The 13,679-nt window shown below is 33.7% G+C and overlaps 1 protein-coding gene across 3 annotated transcripts in view; it reads right to left on the bottom strand.

The window, feature by feature from the left end:
- LOC112052130 (uncharacterized) overlaps positions 1-13,679 on the bottom strand; it is a 129,667-nt gene that overhangs the window by 20,261 nt on the left and 95,727 nt on the right. For all 3 annotated transcript variants that reach the window (XM_052885728.1, XM_024091075.2, XM_024091078.2), the window contains one exon: positions 1,364-2,059. In XM_052885728.1, the coding sequence (XP_052741688.1) occupies positions 1,364-1,513 (150 nt within the window). In that variant the 5' untranslated portion in view covers positions 1,514-2,059. The remainder of the gene's footprint in view (positions 1-1,363; positions 2,060-13,679) is intronic.

The raw sequence follows: 13,679 nt of genomic DNA, 5'->3' as shown, positions 1-13,679 counted from the left end.
TCTCTACAGGTGACTACAATCTCACCTGATGGTAGTGACGATGCAATCTAAGATAGAAGATAGAAGATAGAAGCGGGCTAACCTAAGTAATCAAAGTATAGATAGTATAGATATAGGGCTAATCTAAGTAGGTATAGACAGCTTTATAATGTAGTACGGTACCGTGTTGTGTAAACATTAGAAGCATACGGACAGACGGGATGTATTGGATAACGTTATATATTGCGGATGTTCGCTAATATATGCGGTGGAAACGGTCTTGCGTCACGCGCTGAACGTAAATAACGCTAATGTTGATCTGTTTTTATGTTTCTATGAATTAGTATTGTGCGTATTACTGATACTGGTTTTTGTCTGTGACTGTAATCTATGCTTCAGAATCTTTTGTTTATCATAAGAAGGCTCAGAGTCACACAGCGGGCGATGGAACGAGCTATGCTAGGAGTATCTCTGCGTGATCGAATCAGAAATGAAGAGATCCGCAGAAGAACCAAAGTCACCGACTTAGCTCAACGTGTCGCGAAGATGAAGTGGAAATGAGCGGGGCACATAGTTCGAAGAGCCGATGGACTTTGGGGTCCCAAGGTGCTGGAATGGCGACCTCGCTTTAGAAAGCGCAGTGTTGGTCGACTTCCACACCAGGTGGACTGACGACATCAAGCGAGTCGCGGGTATACGCTGGTTGCAGGTGGCTCAGTATCGTGATGTTTGGAAGTCCCTACAAAAGGCCTATGTCCTGCAGTGGATGTCCATCGGCTAAGATGATGATGAGGAAGCTACGGAGGCTATCTGCAAGGTCTTCGGCTAATAGGTAAATGGTATTCAGGACTAGGGTTGACAACCGTACTATAATATATAGTTTTTTTCTATATTTCGTGTCTGCGTACTATATACTGTTGAAGAAGTATATAGTACGTAAAAATACTACATTTTCAATACTGAAATGTAACACACAAAATTTTATTTTAAAACTTTATGAATATTTTTAAGTTTTTGAAGAATTAAGTTTTTGACAAATGCAATAGCGTCTAGCCTATCCGAATTTGTTTACCTTATTGAGTTCCAAACTTGTATGTTTTTAAAAAAAATTAAAATAGGTAAAAAGCATACCTATGACACTTTTATTTCAGAAATAAATATTATTTAAAAAATGTAGATTTTTTGCTTATTCCATAAAATACTATATTTTATTACAGCGTACTATATTTTTTTATAGCTAAATGTAAAAAATACTATATATATTTTTCTGAACAATGTTAGCAACCCTACAGGACATGTAAATGATGCGAGTACTGTTTTGTTAACCAGCAGGCGTAGATACGTTTTTCCTTGAATTTTTTGATTAAAAATACTTATTACTCACCGTATATTCAGACAGTGTCCTCTCGGAGGGCGCTCGGTGGCTGTCGTTTTCATCCCTCGAGGATCTGTGCAAGTAACCCCCGGAGGAGGGTGAGTCCACCCCCGAGCGGTGCGTCGCCACGTAATGGTTGTTCTTCACTTTGTTCGCCATCTTGGATTTTTGATTACGTCACTTGTAAACACATCTTCATGTTCTGATCTATTTTATATTCTTTGTTGCATCATTTTATGTTGTGGATAGCATTTGGATTTTGCGTCTTTTCTTTCTAAATTTTTGAAAGTGATTTAAATTCTGCTATAAATTATTGTATCACTAGCAAATTTGTTATTTTTAAAAAATAATGTTGCTAGTTGAATTATTGTTACAAGTTTAGAATATCTGCTAAATATTCTTTAAGTTCTTTTAAAAGTATTATTTTTAGTATTTGATTTACACTTGTGTTCTAGTTTTTACAAAACTTGCTTTGAGTTAATAATTAATTAGTATGTTATTATTTTATTTTAATAGTGCAAGAGACAGTCAAACGGATCTTTTTTATTATACCGATATTATTACAGTTATATACGGTGGGTTTGATAGTTATAGAATTTTAAAGTCTTTTATATTGAGTCATTATTGTCACCCTACTGTTATAATTTTATCTGTATTACTTTCGATCTTGATTCCACTTGCGCTGGGGTTTGTAGGTCGTTGGGCCTGCAACAAAAGAGTTATTATATTGTAGATTGATTAGGATGACCATTTATTAATAATACATATTTGATAAATGAGTTATGCCTATTAGAAAGTTAATTAAAAATCGCTTCTTAAAACAATGTTATTATTGTTTTATGTTCTCGTTCTCACAAATATAGTTTTGAATCTGCCAATGCATTACTTTAAACAATGTCTTAGAACCAATGATTTAAAAAAGTTAGTATATTGTTGCACACATGTCAAATCGTTAAACACATTAGACCAAACTTAAAAAAATATTTTATTGATCGCAAAGATGCTTGGAGGTTGTCACTTTTACACAGGAAGCAGAATTAATAGTTTTATTTACCTAATAATGATTAATGTTGTAAATAATGAATATCTTAAAACAGTTTCTTGATGCTTCTTAACAGCAGAACCTGCCTTCCAAACCAACGGAAATTCTCTATAAATAGTCAAATTTTACATTTCGAAATTGCTTGAATATACATTAAACCTACCTGGATTGAACGAATTTTGAATTCAATAATATTAAGTCGGAAAAATTCAAACCATATTCATTATCAACCCATATTCGGCTCACTACTGAGCTCGAGTATCCTCTCAGAATAAGAGGGATTAGGCCAATAGTCCACCACGCTGGCTTAATGCGGATTGGTAGACTTCACACACTCAGAGAATTAAGAAAATTCTCTGGTATGCAGGTTTCCTCAAGATGTTTTCCTTCACCGTTTGAGACACGTGATATTTAATTTCTTAAAATGCACACAACTAAAAAGTTGGAGGTGCATGCCCCGGACCGGATTCGAACCCACACCCTCCGGAATTGGAGGCAGAGGTCATATCCTGATCCACTGGGCTATCACGGCACGGAAAAATGAATGTCTCGAAAATATTGTGTGCATGTTGGTTGCACTACACCAGCATGAGTAGCTAGAAAATGTAGTACAATTGACCTTTTCCCCCGATAACCTTGAGGAGGTAATTTGTGGTTAGGTAGCGATATTGACCTATAGCTCTGGTCCGCGCAATCCACCGTTTTGATCGGAATTCGATTGCCGATATTGTTTTTGCAGTTCAGTCCACTTTGCGCTTTGTTGTTGGTGATTACCGGTTCACACGCTCTTGGTCTATTATTAATAATTGCTGATTAGAGATAAAAGGATTTGATAATAATGGCTTCTTGTTATTTATTTTATTTATACCTTATGGATAACTGACTGAATAACATATAATAGCTTTAAATTGAAGCGTGTTTTCAGGTTAAAAATAAGTAACAATTTTTAAAAATGGAACTAGAGAGAAATCCTACTAATATTATAAACGCCAATGTTTGGACGTTTGTTTAGATGTTTGTTACTCTTTAACGCGCAACTACTCAACCGATTTGGCTGAAATTTAAAATTGAAATAGATTCTACTCTGGATTAACACATAGGCTACTTTTCATCTTGGAAATATCAATGGTATCCGAGGGATTTGTGAAAAACTAAATTTTACACGGACCAAGTCGCGTCCACTAGTAAAATTAATAATAATAGAAACGGAGAGGAGGAAAATTATAGTCTTCGTTTTTTAAGACCAGACCAAAAAGACATATTGTCGACCAATAACGCTAAATCGCAAATATAGCTCGTTCTTTCCAGCCAATTTTATCTTCACAGGATATGTCGTGGGTTGCATGTTAGGCCTACTGTAAAACGTGAAATAAAGACACTGAGCAAAAATATATAAAGAAGCAAATTAAGTTTGTGGGATGTTCTCATTATGTGGAGAGGGGACATGTAGGTGGAAAGGACAATGCCAGACAATGTATAGAAGTTTGACCCACTAAAAAAAATAATTTGCAACAATATATTATATATCATTTTATTGGATTTTTTGTACTATTAAACAAATATTACCTTTTAACCCTTTATAACTAGGGGTATAAAAATAAATCCAAGTTGAAGTTTGATTTTAAGTATATGTGCAGCTTATTATGAAATAAATAACGATAAAGCGTCATGATTGGTTTTTTGTAAATACAGAAGCACTTAGCACATGCAATACATTAAAAAAAACGCGATTTTATTATTTTCAAATTACTCCGAGGTGTCTATTACGAGTTTTGATAGTTTGACAGTGTTATGACAGTTTATTTTAACATTTTGATCTGACTTCGCAGCTCTGGATTCTAGCCATTTTGAACATAAAATAATTAGAATGCACTAAAAACGCTCTAAAGGACTCGAACCTAAGGTCGAAATAAGGTTTTTAAAAAATAAGTAAACAATGTCAGCTATGAGGAAATAACGTAATGGATATAATTACTTTTTTTGGCAGATTTTTATTCCGGAGTTTAACAGTAAAAATGGTTTATTAAAAAACAATTATTTAAAAAATTAATATATTTAGTATATCTACATTTTCCGCAAAATTCCGAGTTAGGACTGGGTCAGGATCTGGCATTCTCCTTTGTATCACAATATCGCTATTGAAATAAAAACAGTTTGGGCACTCTTGAACGTCGTGCGGAATCTAGTTAAATATGGTTCCTTGGTTTATTGAGTGCTAATGCCTGTCCGTGAGAATTAAGGCATTATTTATTGACGAATTTATCACGATCTTATTGTCTGTGCTTGTTGATTGAAAAATAATTATCAATAACGACCTTTGAATGTCGTTATCGATAAATATAAATAAGTTAATAAATTGTGAGCTGTACGCACTATTTCTGGTGCCGTAGGGTTGGCACTTCCCACTTTCGAATTAACTTAAAAGTCACGGCTGCTATTATCTTTGTGAAATAGCAAGGCTTTTATTTTTTTATATAATTATGCCTATTATAACGTACAATACTTTTACAATAATGGCATATAATAAGTATTTTAAATTTATTGAATTAGGTAATGAATAATGGCAGGCAAATTATAATATTTAAAATACAGACTTTGTAAACAAATAATAATGCTATTATCTTTCCTACAACTGAGGCGAATCTTATCGCTCCAACATCATCATGATATCAGCCTATTATATTTTTCTTTACAGCCAGGTTTTCCTTATAGGAGAGGAGGACCTCAGATCCGATACAATGTCGTGTAAAAACTGAAAGGGGTGTGGATTTTCATTCTACTTCTAACTAGTTAGCCCGCTTCCATCTTAGATTGTATCATCACTTACCACCACCACCAAGTCTTACTTCGGGGCAGACAATTTTTAGTCAGAATGAAGAAATGCTTGATATTTCATGGCCAGTATCTGAATCCAGGACCTCTTGGTCTGAACAGTGTGAATAGGCGTTATTTAATACTATGTAAAATATTAAATATATAAATACAGTTTTAAAAATATTAAATTATTATGAATCTAAAATGAGTTGACAACCCTGATATGTTAGAAGTAATCGTTGATCAATTCGACTCTCTATTAATTTAATCGATTGAGGTCGAGACGTTAACACAAGAAACTTGAGTGACAGTAAGGACTTGGTAATAATGGGAAAGTTTTTGTTATTTCGTGTGAATACGCGTTTGTTTTTGAGCGAGCGAATCGAGGGTTATGTTACAACTTGATGTAATATAATCATTTGAGTAAAAACTGTTTGTTTGTTTGTTCATTGAATAATCATTATCAGCCTTTTATAACAGCCCACTACGAGACTAAGCTTCCTTCCATAAAGGAGAGGGAAATATGGAGCTTAGACATACTCGTACCACGCTTCTCCAATGTGAATAAATAATAAGTAATAAACTCTTTTTAACAAAAAAATTTAACCGACTTCAAAATCAATTAATAAAAAGAGTTTATTTTTCTGTTTTTAGTATGTCCGAGCATTTTAAGTTCATAAAAATCAGTTCAGTAATTTTGTGCTAAAATGAAAATAACGAAATGGAAGTATACTTACCTACTCTTTCAAACAAAAAAAGAATTTTTAAAATTGGTTAAGAAAAGAGGAAGTTATGCGGTAACAAACATAAAAAAAACGAATTGAGAACCTGCTCCTTTTTTGAAGTCGGTTAAAAATTAGGGATACCTGATATCGCTGGCTCATATTCAATATGTCACTAACTACAAGGACGTGACAAGTTTATATAATTTACATATAATTATTATCTCTGTGTTGACATTACCTAATGATGATAAACACTCGCATAGACAACTAATATGCATGCAACTTGCAGCAAGGATCGTCCAATTCAAATTGCGTGCATGCATTAACACTTTCTATCGCATCACTATTCGCTTCCTAATGGAATGTCGATCATTTGTTTAACTAATTTTGCATGCACGACAAATGCAGTGATTGCTAAGTAATTAAATTACTAAGTAAGGCTTGCCTTACGATGGAAACATGTGACTTGGTATTATTTATGCTTGCGACTTCCGAGAAGAAACCCTGCATTTTTTTCATTAGATAAAGATAAAGATGCTGTTGGATCAGCTTCCACCTTCACACAGGAAGTAAAACTATAAGAAATTGTAATTGTTATCAATTGTAAATTATAATACTGTATGACTTTTTCATTTTAAAAGAGCAACAGTTGAGTTTCTTGCCGGTATCTTCTCAGCAGAACCTGCCTTCCGAACCGGTGGTAGAATCTTTACAAATAGTCAACTAACGTGTCAAAAGTGCTTGTAAACTGAGCCTACTTGAAATAAATGATTTTTGATTTTAATTTTTTTGATTTTGATTTATTTATTTATTTGGACCACCAACTAAATCGTATTATGGAAATTGTCTTAAAAACTTGGGCAATATGTAAACTGTAAACATATAATTTTACTTAAAAATAGCCACATACACAAAGGATACTAACATTTAAAATTAATAGTTGAAAAAATTATAATAAAAATTATAATAAAAAAAATGTTATTGTTATACCAGAAGGCTGGCCTATATTTAGGCCAAAGAATTAGTATTGCCATACAACGTGGCAATACTGCCAGCCTTCTGGGCACTTTCCCTATGATCGTCGATTCGGACGAATTCTACGACGCCTGAGCCTTTAGATATAATTTAAATTTAGTATATTTCCTTTTTAATTTTTATAATATGTAGTTATAGGTATGTAGGTACGTAGTTTTAATATTAATGTAAAATTTACAAAATAAATATTATTTACCTGTAAAAAAAAAAGATTGTTATTATATGTTTACGTAAACCTTTTTTTGGAATAGCTGTATCTATTGTTGAAAACCGCATTACAATTTTGCTTGGCAATGATTTTCAGTGAAAGTTATAGACAAAAGTACATTTTTTTAAAATGCATATAACTGTTAGAGGTGCGTGTCCAGTAGGCTATCACGTATTTCGATTATAGGTTATTTAGTATGCGAAATAACGATGGTAGCTATTGGAAAAGCTGTTAAATAAAAAATAAAAATACTTTAGCATCGATTTTTATGCAAACCACTCGCTTGAGTTTATGACGCAATAAAATAAAGATAAAACCACGATAGCTTAAAACACAACTTTACGGTTGCACATAAAACAAAGGCAATCGAGATGGTAATCGATTACTGTGACGCAAGGATCGAATAGTTGAATCGATTACATCTATCAACCTGCCAAATTGCTAGCAATGTTACATTTGCAGTGTGTTTTATCGATTTTTACAATCGCATCGGTGTAATTTTGGTTGTTCTTATCCGGGAACTAAAGTATCTTATATCGAACCCAACCCAAAGGAATGGAAAACATAGTAATTTTTTTAAGTTCTTAGATCTTACTAAGCCGTTCTATGTTTTTACAGCTTCTAGGGATTACAGATTGATACTCTGTGATTCATTTTAATTGCTACTTTACACCAGGAATCTCAACCTCAGGTCTTGATAGAAAGACAAACCAAATGATCTTATGAAGGCTTTTTCTTCATGATGTTACTAGGAACCAGGTAAAAGTAGTTTTACCTTTAAAATTATTCACAAGGGCTATGAAAAATAGCTGTTGGCCGATTCTCAGATCTACCCGGTATATACACAAAATTTCATAATAATCGGTCTAGCCGTTTTAGAGTAAATACCGCAACACGAGAATTTTATATAGTAGAAGATTTGAAGAAGAAGAAGATTTGAAGAGAAGGGCTCATTTTTACCCGACTGCGTCAGAAGGAGGGTAATGTTTTTGCACAAAGGATCAGCCTGACTGTCCAGCGCGGAAATGCAGTCCAGTATTCTTGCCACCATTCCACGTGGGCATGATTGGTATAGTTATAAAAATAAGTTAGCTTAAGTTCCTTATTTTATTCTTTCTCAATAAAAAAAACCAATGAATTTTACAATGAAATGTAACATTTTAGAAAATACCTAATCGTTAAGTAATTAATAAAGATTATGAACTTAAGCATTTAGTTAGAACTTAACTTAAAGTTAATTTCTACTCTTAGTGGAGTGTGCTAATAGTTGTTAAATAGTCTAGAAAGCTGTAAAGTGAGGTATAAATTTTGAAAGTTTACTCGTAGAATGGCAAATTGTACGGCCCATTGTTAGTATCCCATAAATGGCGTATATAGTATTATGTGTGGACCAAGTTGTAAGATAACTTAATAGATACCGTAATTTATTCATACTTACATAAAAAAAATAAATTTAAATAGTTTTTTGAAACATCATTAATCTCTCAATTAAGAATTTACATTATATTTAAATACCACCTTCTCTGAGAGATGACATGTATAAAAAAATATATATTTGCCATGTTTTTCTGCAATCGTTTTCCAAATTAACCTGGAAATTATTTTAAGAGTGGATTCGACTCCATAGTGAAAGTTTGAAATCATATATTATGAGGCTCTATTGACTCTTTAGCCAGATCTGCGAACTTGTCATCTTATGAATCACAGCCAGGGCTGTATTTAAGCTATTACTCGTAGGCGCCTTGGGCACATCCTACTAGTTTATATGGATGTTTGTTACACTTTAATGCCGCTACCACTTAACCGATTTGTCTGAAATTTGGAATAGAAATAGATTTTACTCTGGATTAACACATTACTACTTTTCTTTCCGGAAAAATACACGGTTCTTGAGAGATTTATGAAAAACTAAATTCCACGCTTACGAAGTCTATGGCTTCTTTACAGGCGTTTACATATTTTCAGGACTAATATAAAGCAAGTGTATCGTTAATGAAAATCGCTTATTTGTGAACCATTGATCGCGGGGCCCTGGGCATTTAGCCCAGAGTGACCAGTAGGAATCAAGGGCCAGGTACACAGCTGATCTAGGTTAATTGTAGCCTTTCTTCCGTAGTTATGTAGGTCCCAAGATCGCTATTCGCTTGTCACTTAAGGCAAACAAAGGGCTTCTATTTCTAAACGACCTATTGTTTTTCCACAGGCGTTTGCGGTCTTTCTCCGCGAGATTCAAATACTGTAGCGCTAGTGAATTCATTGTCAAGTTCAACATACTTGAGCTATATTTTCAAAACAGTTTTCTCGGATGACCTGCCGTTAGCGCTGCCGGCACGTGAACTTATTGATGAGTGGCTAGCATAAGAGTGTGCTTGACTACGAAGTGGTTGGCAAGCTTTTCAATTTACAATTCGACTCTATCTTGACGGCCTCCGTGACGCAGTGGTATACGCGGTGGATTTACAAGACGGAGTTCCTGGGTTCGATGGGTCCAGGTCTGGCTGGTGGGAGGCTTCGACCGTGGCTAGTTACCACCCTACAGGCAATGACGTACCGCCAAGAGATTCAGTGTTCCGGTGCGATATCGTGTAGAAACCGAATGGGGTGTGAATTTTCATCCTAATCCTAAGAAGTTAGCCCGCTTTCATCTCAGATAGCATCATCACTTACCATCAGGTGAGATTATAGTCTAGGGCTAACTTGTAAAGAATACAAAAAAATCTCGATGCTTCAAAATATACTGTAGTTATAGTTCTTCTAGTACCTATCTAAATTCGTGTAGCATTGAGAGCACTTTGACTTGGTTGGGCCAGCATTGACCATGGTTGCATGGTGGTTCTGTTTTTCACTTTTCCTGTACCTTTAATCATTCGTTTTGCTTTCAACTTTAAATAGATATAATTTTTATTAAGTAAACAATAAGATTCTCTTTATAGACATCAACCATAGCCAAGCATTAAGATTACGTATGCATCTAGATATTATAAATTACCGCAGGTAAACATTTAGATGCTCCTCCTAGATATTAGCCGTAAATAAACATTTAGTTTCTTTTACATTTTAGCCGTAGTTAAACATCACTCACAACATCAACGGTCAATGTCTAGACAATGTAATGTCTAGACATTGACCGTGTATCACTCAGGTTGAAGGATGTTCGGCTATTACGGTGAGCAAGCCAAAGGCTATCCCGGGAGTATTGGAATACGTAAATCGTTAATTTCCATACACTTCCATAATGCAACCACGCCTAGGCACTGTTCTGGGCGTTCATTCGCGGAAGTTAATAGAATAATACTTAAAGGTATACAGGGTGTCCCGTAATAGGGATGATGACAGTTTTTTAAATTGTATATAAATTAAGAGTACGCTAATAGTAAAGTAATTTTGTAAAAGAAACAGGGTATCTGCGATCATTACTTTCGGAGCTGCAGGGATTCAAAGGGTCAGATTTGCGGCGCTGCCGCGGATCCCTGAAAAACGCCCCATACAAAATGGCACGAACTAATGACGTCGTAGGTAATGTAATGATCGTTAGATTTGTATGCGTACAAACAAAATTACTAATATCTTTGTTATTTGTGCGTCTATGTTTATAGTTCATATATTAAAAATGTCACATTTAATGTAAGAAAGGTGAAACTATATGAATTTTCATCGAATTACGATAAAAGATTTTTAATAGATTTTGAAATTTTATAATCTCATTTATTTTGCAAATAGCCAGACAATCTTTGCTTTTTATATATAAATTAGTTAACAATGACCCTATTTAACCGAATGTATCATATTCAAACCTAGTCATTATCCCCATTAATGGATAATATGTAAATGATACACCACTTAATTATCTAAAACTAGTTTGAAAAGATTTCCAAAAATCCCTAGGGTGACAAAGATATATTTTTTTTTTTCGGAATTTACAATTTTTTTTTCTTGAATCAGTTTTTTCAATGCTGTAACTGTTGGTGACAAAGATATATTTTTTTTTCGGATTTTTCAATTTATTCTTTCTTGAATCAGTTTTTTCAATGCTGTAACTGTTGAAATTAAGATTTTAATCATTTGATTTTTTTTTTAGAATTTAAACTATCGTGAGTGTTATTCATATTAATTGATTATGAAACACGGCTAGAACTCACGTGATATTAGGTCGGAGTATGCCCGACTAGTTTCGAACCCATACGGGGCCCTTAGTCATGATGTGGTTCTTGCAACGTGGCACGATCCAAACTGTTTTGTTATGCATTGCAGATTAAATTACTATAAAACTACTTTTATAAATAATGATTTATATGTTTTGTAGAAGAAGCTTTGAATGCAATAATTATTTTTCTTTAATTAAGATGACCTGATTAAAAAAAAATGTCCTGTAAAAAAAAATGTATGAAGCTGAAGTGTAGGTACTATTATTTTAAAAACTTGGTATTTATCGAGGTTTATAAATTGGCATAATATAACTTGTGTCTACTTTTTGTAGTTACAAAGTTGCTGATAAAAGTGTGTGAGGTGCCGAATTTTCAATACAAGAACAAGTTTTTAATGTGCAAATTTCAACTTTTATCTTCAAAATGCCTACTTGTCTAAATCAGCTTACTTGCCTAAATTTACTAATGTAGTCATTTGTACCTTCGTATTGTAAAATGTATTTTCGTTAACAAAAAATGCGATTTACATCTAGAGAACGGTTTATTCAACCCACGAGTCTCAATAAAGGTCTTTTGTATTTGTTTTGCAAAAGATTCGTTTTGGTAAAATCAGTAAACAGTAAACACACGTGGGTTATTAACCGGCTAATTAAGAATGTGACCCTCTGCCAATGAACCCTTCGACAGAGAGGCACGTCTGAATTTAGCATTTTACTAACCTCGAGGCCATAACATTAGCATACCGAAGTTCAACGAGCTTTAATAACGAAATGCGAATACTGTGCAAGTTGGTACATATTTATTTTACTGGATACATTTTATGAAAGCCTATCTGACGCCTCGCGATTTCACTTACGTGGTTCCCGTTCCCGTGAGAATACGGGGTAAAATATAACTTATAACACTCGCAAATAACGTGGCTTTCTAGTGGTAAAATAATTTTTAAAATCGGTTCTGTAGAGATTACCCCCTATAATTGAACCACAAACTTTACCCCTTTTAAATATTAGGATGCAGTTCGTCTTCATCATGATAAGTGGTGCTCAAAAGTGTCCATGGCTGCGATGGAATTCCAAACCTCTCGGATTTATGTCGGTTCCCTTAATATCGGACTTATTTAGGTTTAAAAATACGTATTCAGGTTTAAAAAAACGTACGTTTATTAAAATAGCCTCGCCTCAATAGCTCAACGGTAAGAGCGGTTGGACTCATCGCCGAGAGGGAGGTGGTTCAATCCTCACCCCGTTGGTCTATTGTCGTACCCACTCCTAGCACAGTCTTTCCTGACTTGGAGTTGCAGGGGAATGGGAATATTGGTCATATTATAAACGACTAGCTGACGCCGCGCGGTTTTACTCGCGTGGTTCCCGTTCCCGAAGGAATACGGGGATAATATATATATAGCCTATAGCCTTCCTCGATAAATGGGCTATCTAACATTGAAAGAATTTTTCAAATTGGACCAGTAGTTCCTGAGATTAGCGCGTTCAACAAACAAACAAACAAACTCTTCATCTTTATAATATTAGTATAGATAAAAAGGCAAATATTAAAAAAAAAAACTCTTCGCTTTATTAATCCGTACATACGAGTAACCTGCTTTTACTTATACTTATGAACATTATTAAAACGTATAATTAAAAGTAATGAGCTCTCAACATCAAAGATCAAGTCAAGTGTCAAATTTATGATATCATCATCAAACAAGTTTATTAGAAGAATACACGCAAGCGTGGAAAAATACACATTTTGCTTAAATATTACAATCACGTAATAAAAACCGTATATAAAACCTATATAGCTTCTTAAATCGAGAATTTATTTATAAAGTTATTAACGGACCTGCAACTTCATTCGCCTGAAATTCTGATTTTACAAATCCCGTGGGAACTACAGATTTTTCCGGGATAAAAGTAGTCTATGTTCTGCTCCAAGGTCCAAATCTATACCAAATGTCATCCAAATCAGTTTAGTGGTTTTTCCGTGACGGACAGACAGACTTATCTTTGCATTTATAATACTCTCATTTATTTATTTAAATAATAATAATAATAATAATAATAATAATAATTTATTTATTCATCAGAAAGCAGGTTTACAAAGATTACTTAAATATAATAAGACCCTGATACTCTCTACCATAATAATTTGGTGTATGAAAAATTTAAATAGACTATGTATAAACCTAATTTAAAAGCAAACAAATAAAAAAGAAAACATATGTAATAGCTTATACAATTTAACATTTTAAGATTCAATGATTATGACAAATGTAACTCAAAACTACTGTGACAGATAAAATAAAATAATAGTCATAATATATAATTATATACTGTCAAAATTATTAAACCTTGTT

This window comes from Bicyclus anynana, chromosome 15 (assembly GCF_947172395.1).
Source record: "Bicyclus anynana chromosome 15, ilBicAnyn1.1, whole genome shotgun sequence".
NCBI classification, from domain to species: Eukaryota; Metazoa; Arthropoda; class Insecta; order Lepidoptera; family Nymphalidae; genus Bicyclus; species Bicyclus anynana.
The sequence above is the reverse complement of the archived record's forward strand: the minus strand, read 5'-3'. Positions and strand labels throughout refer to the sequence as shown.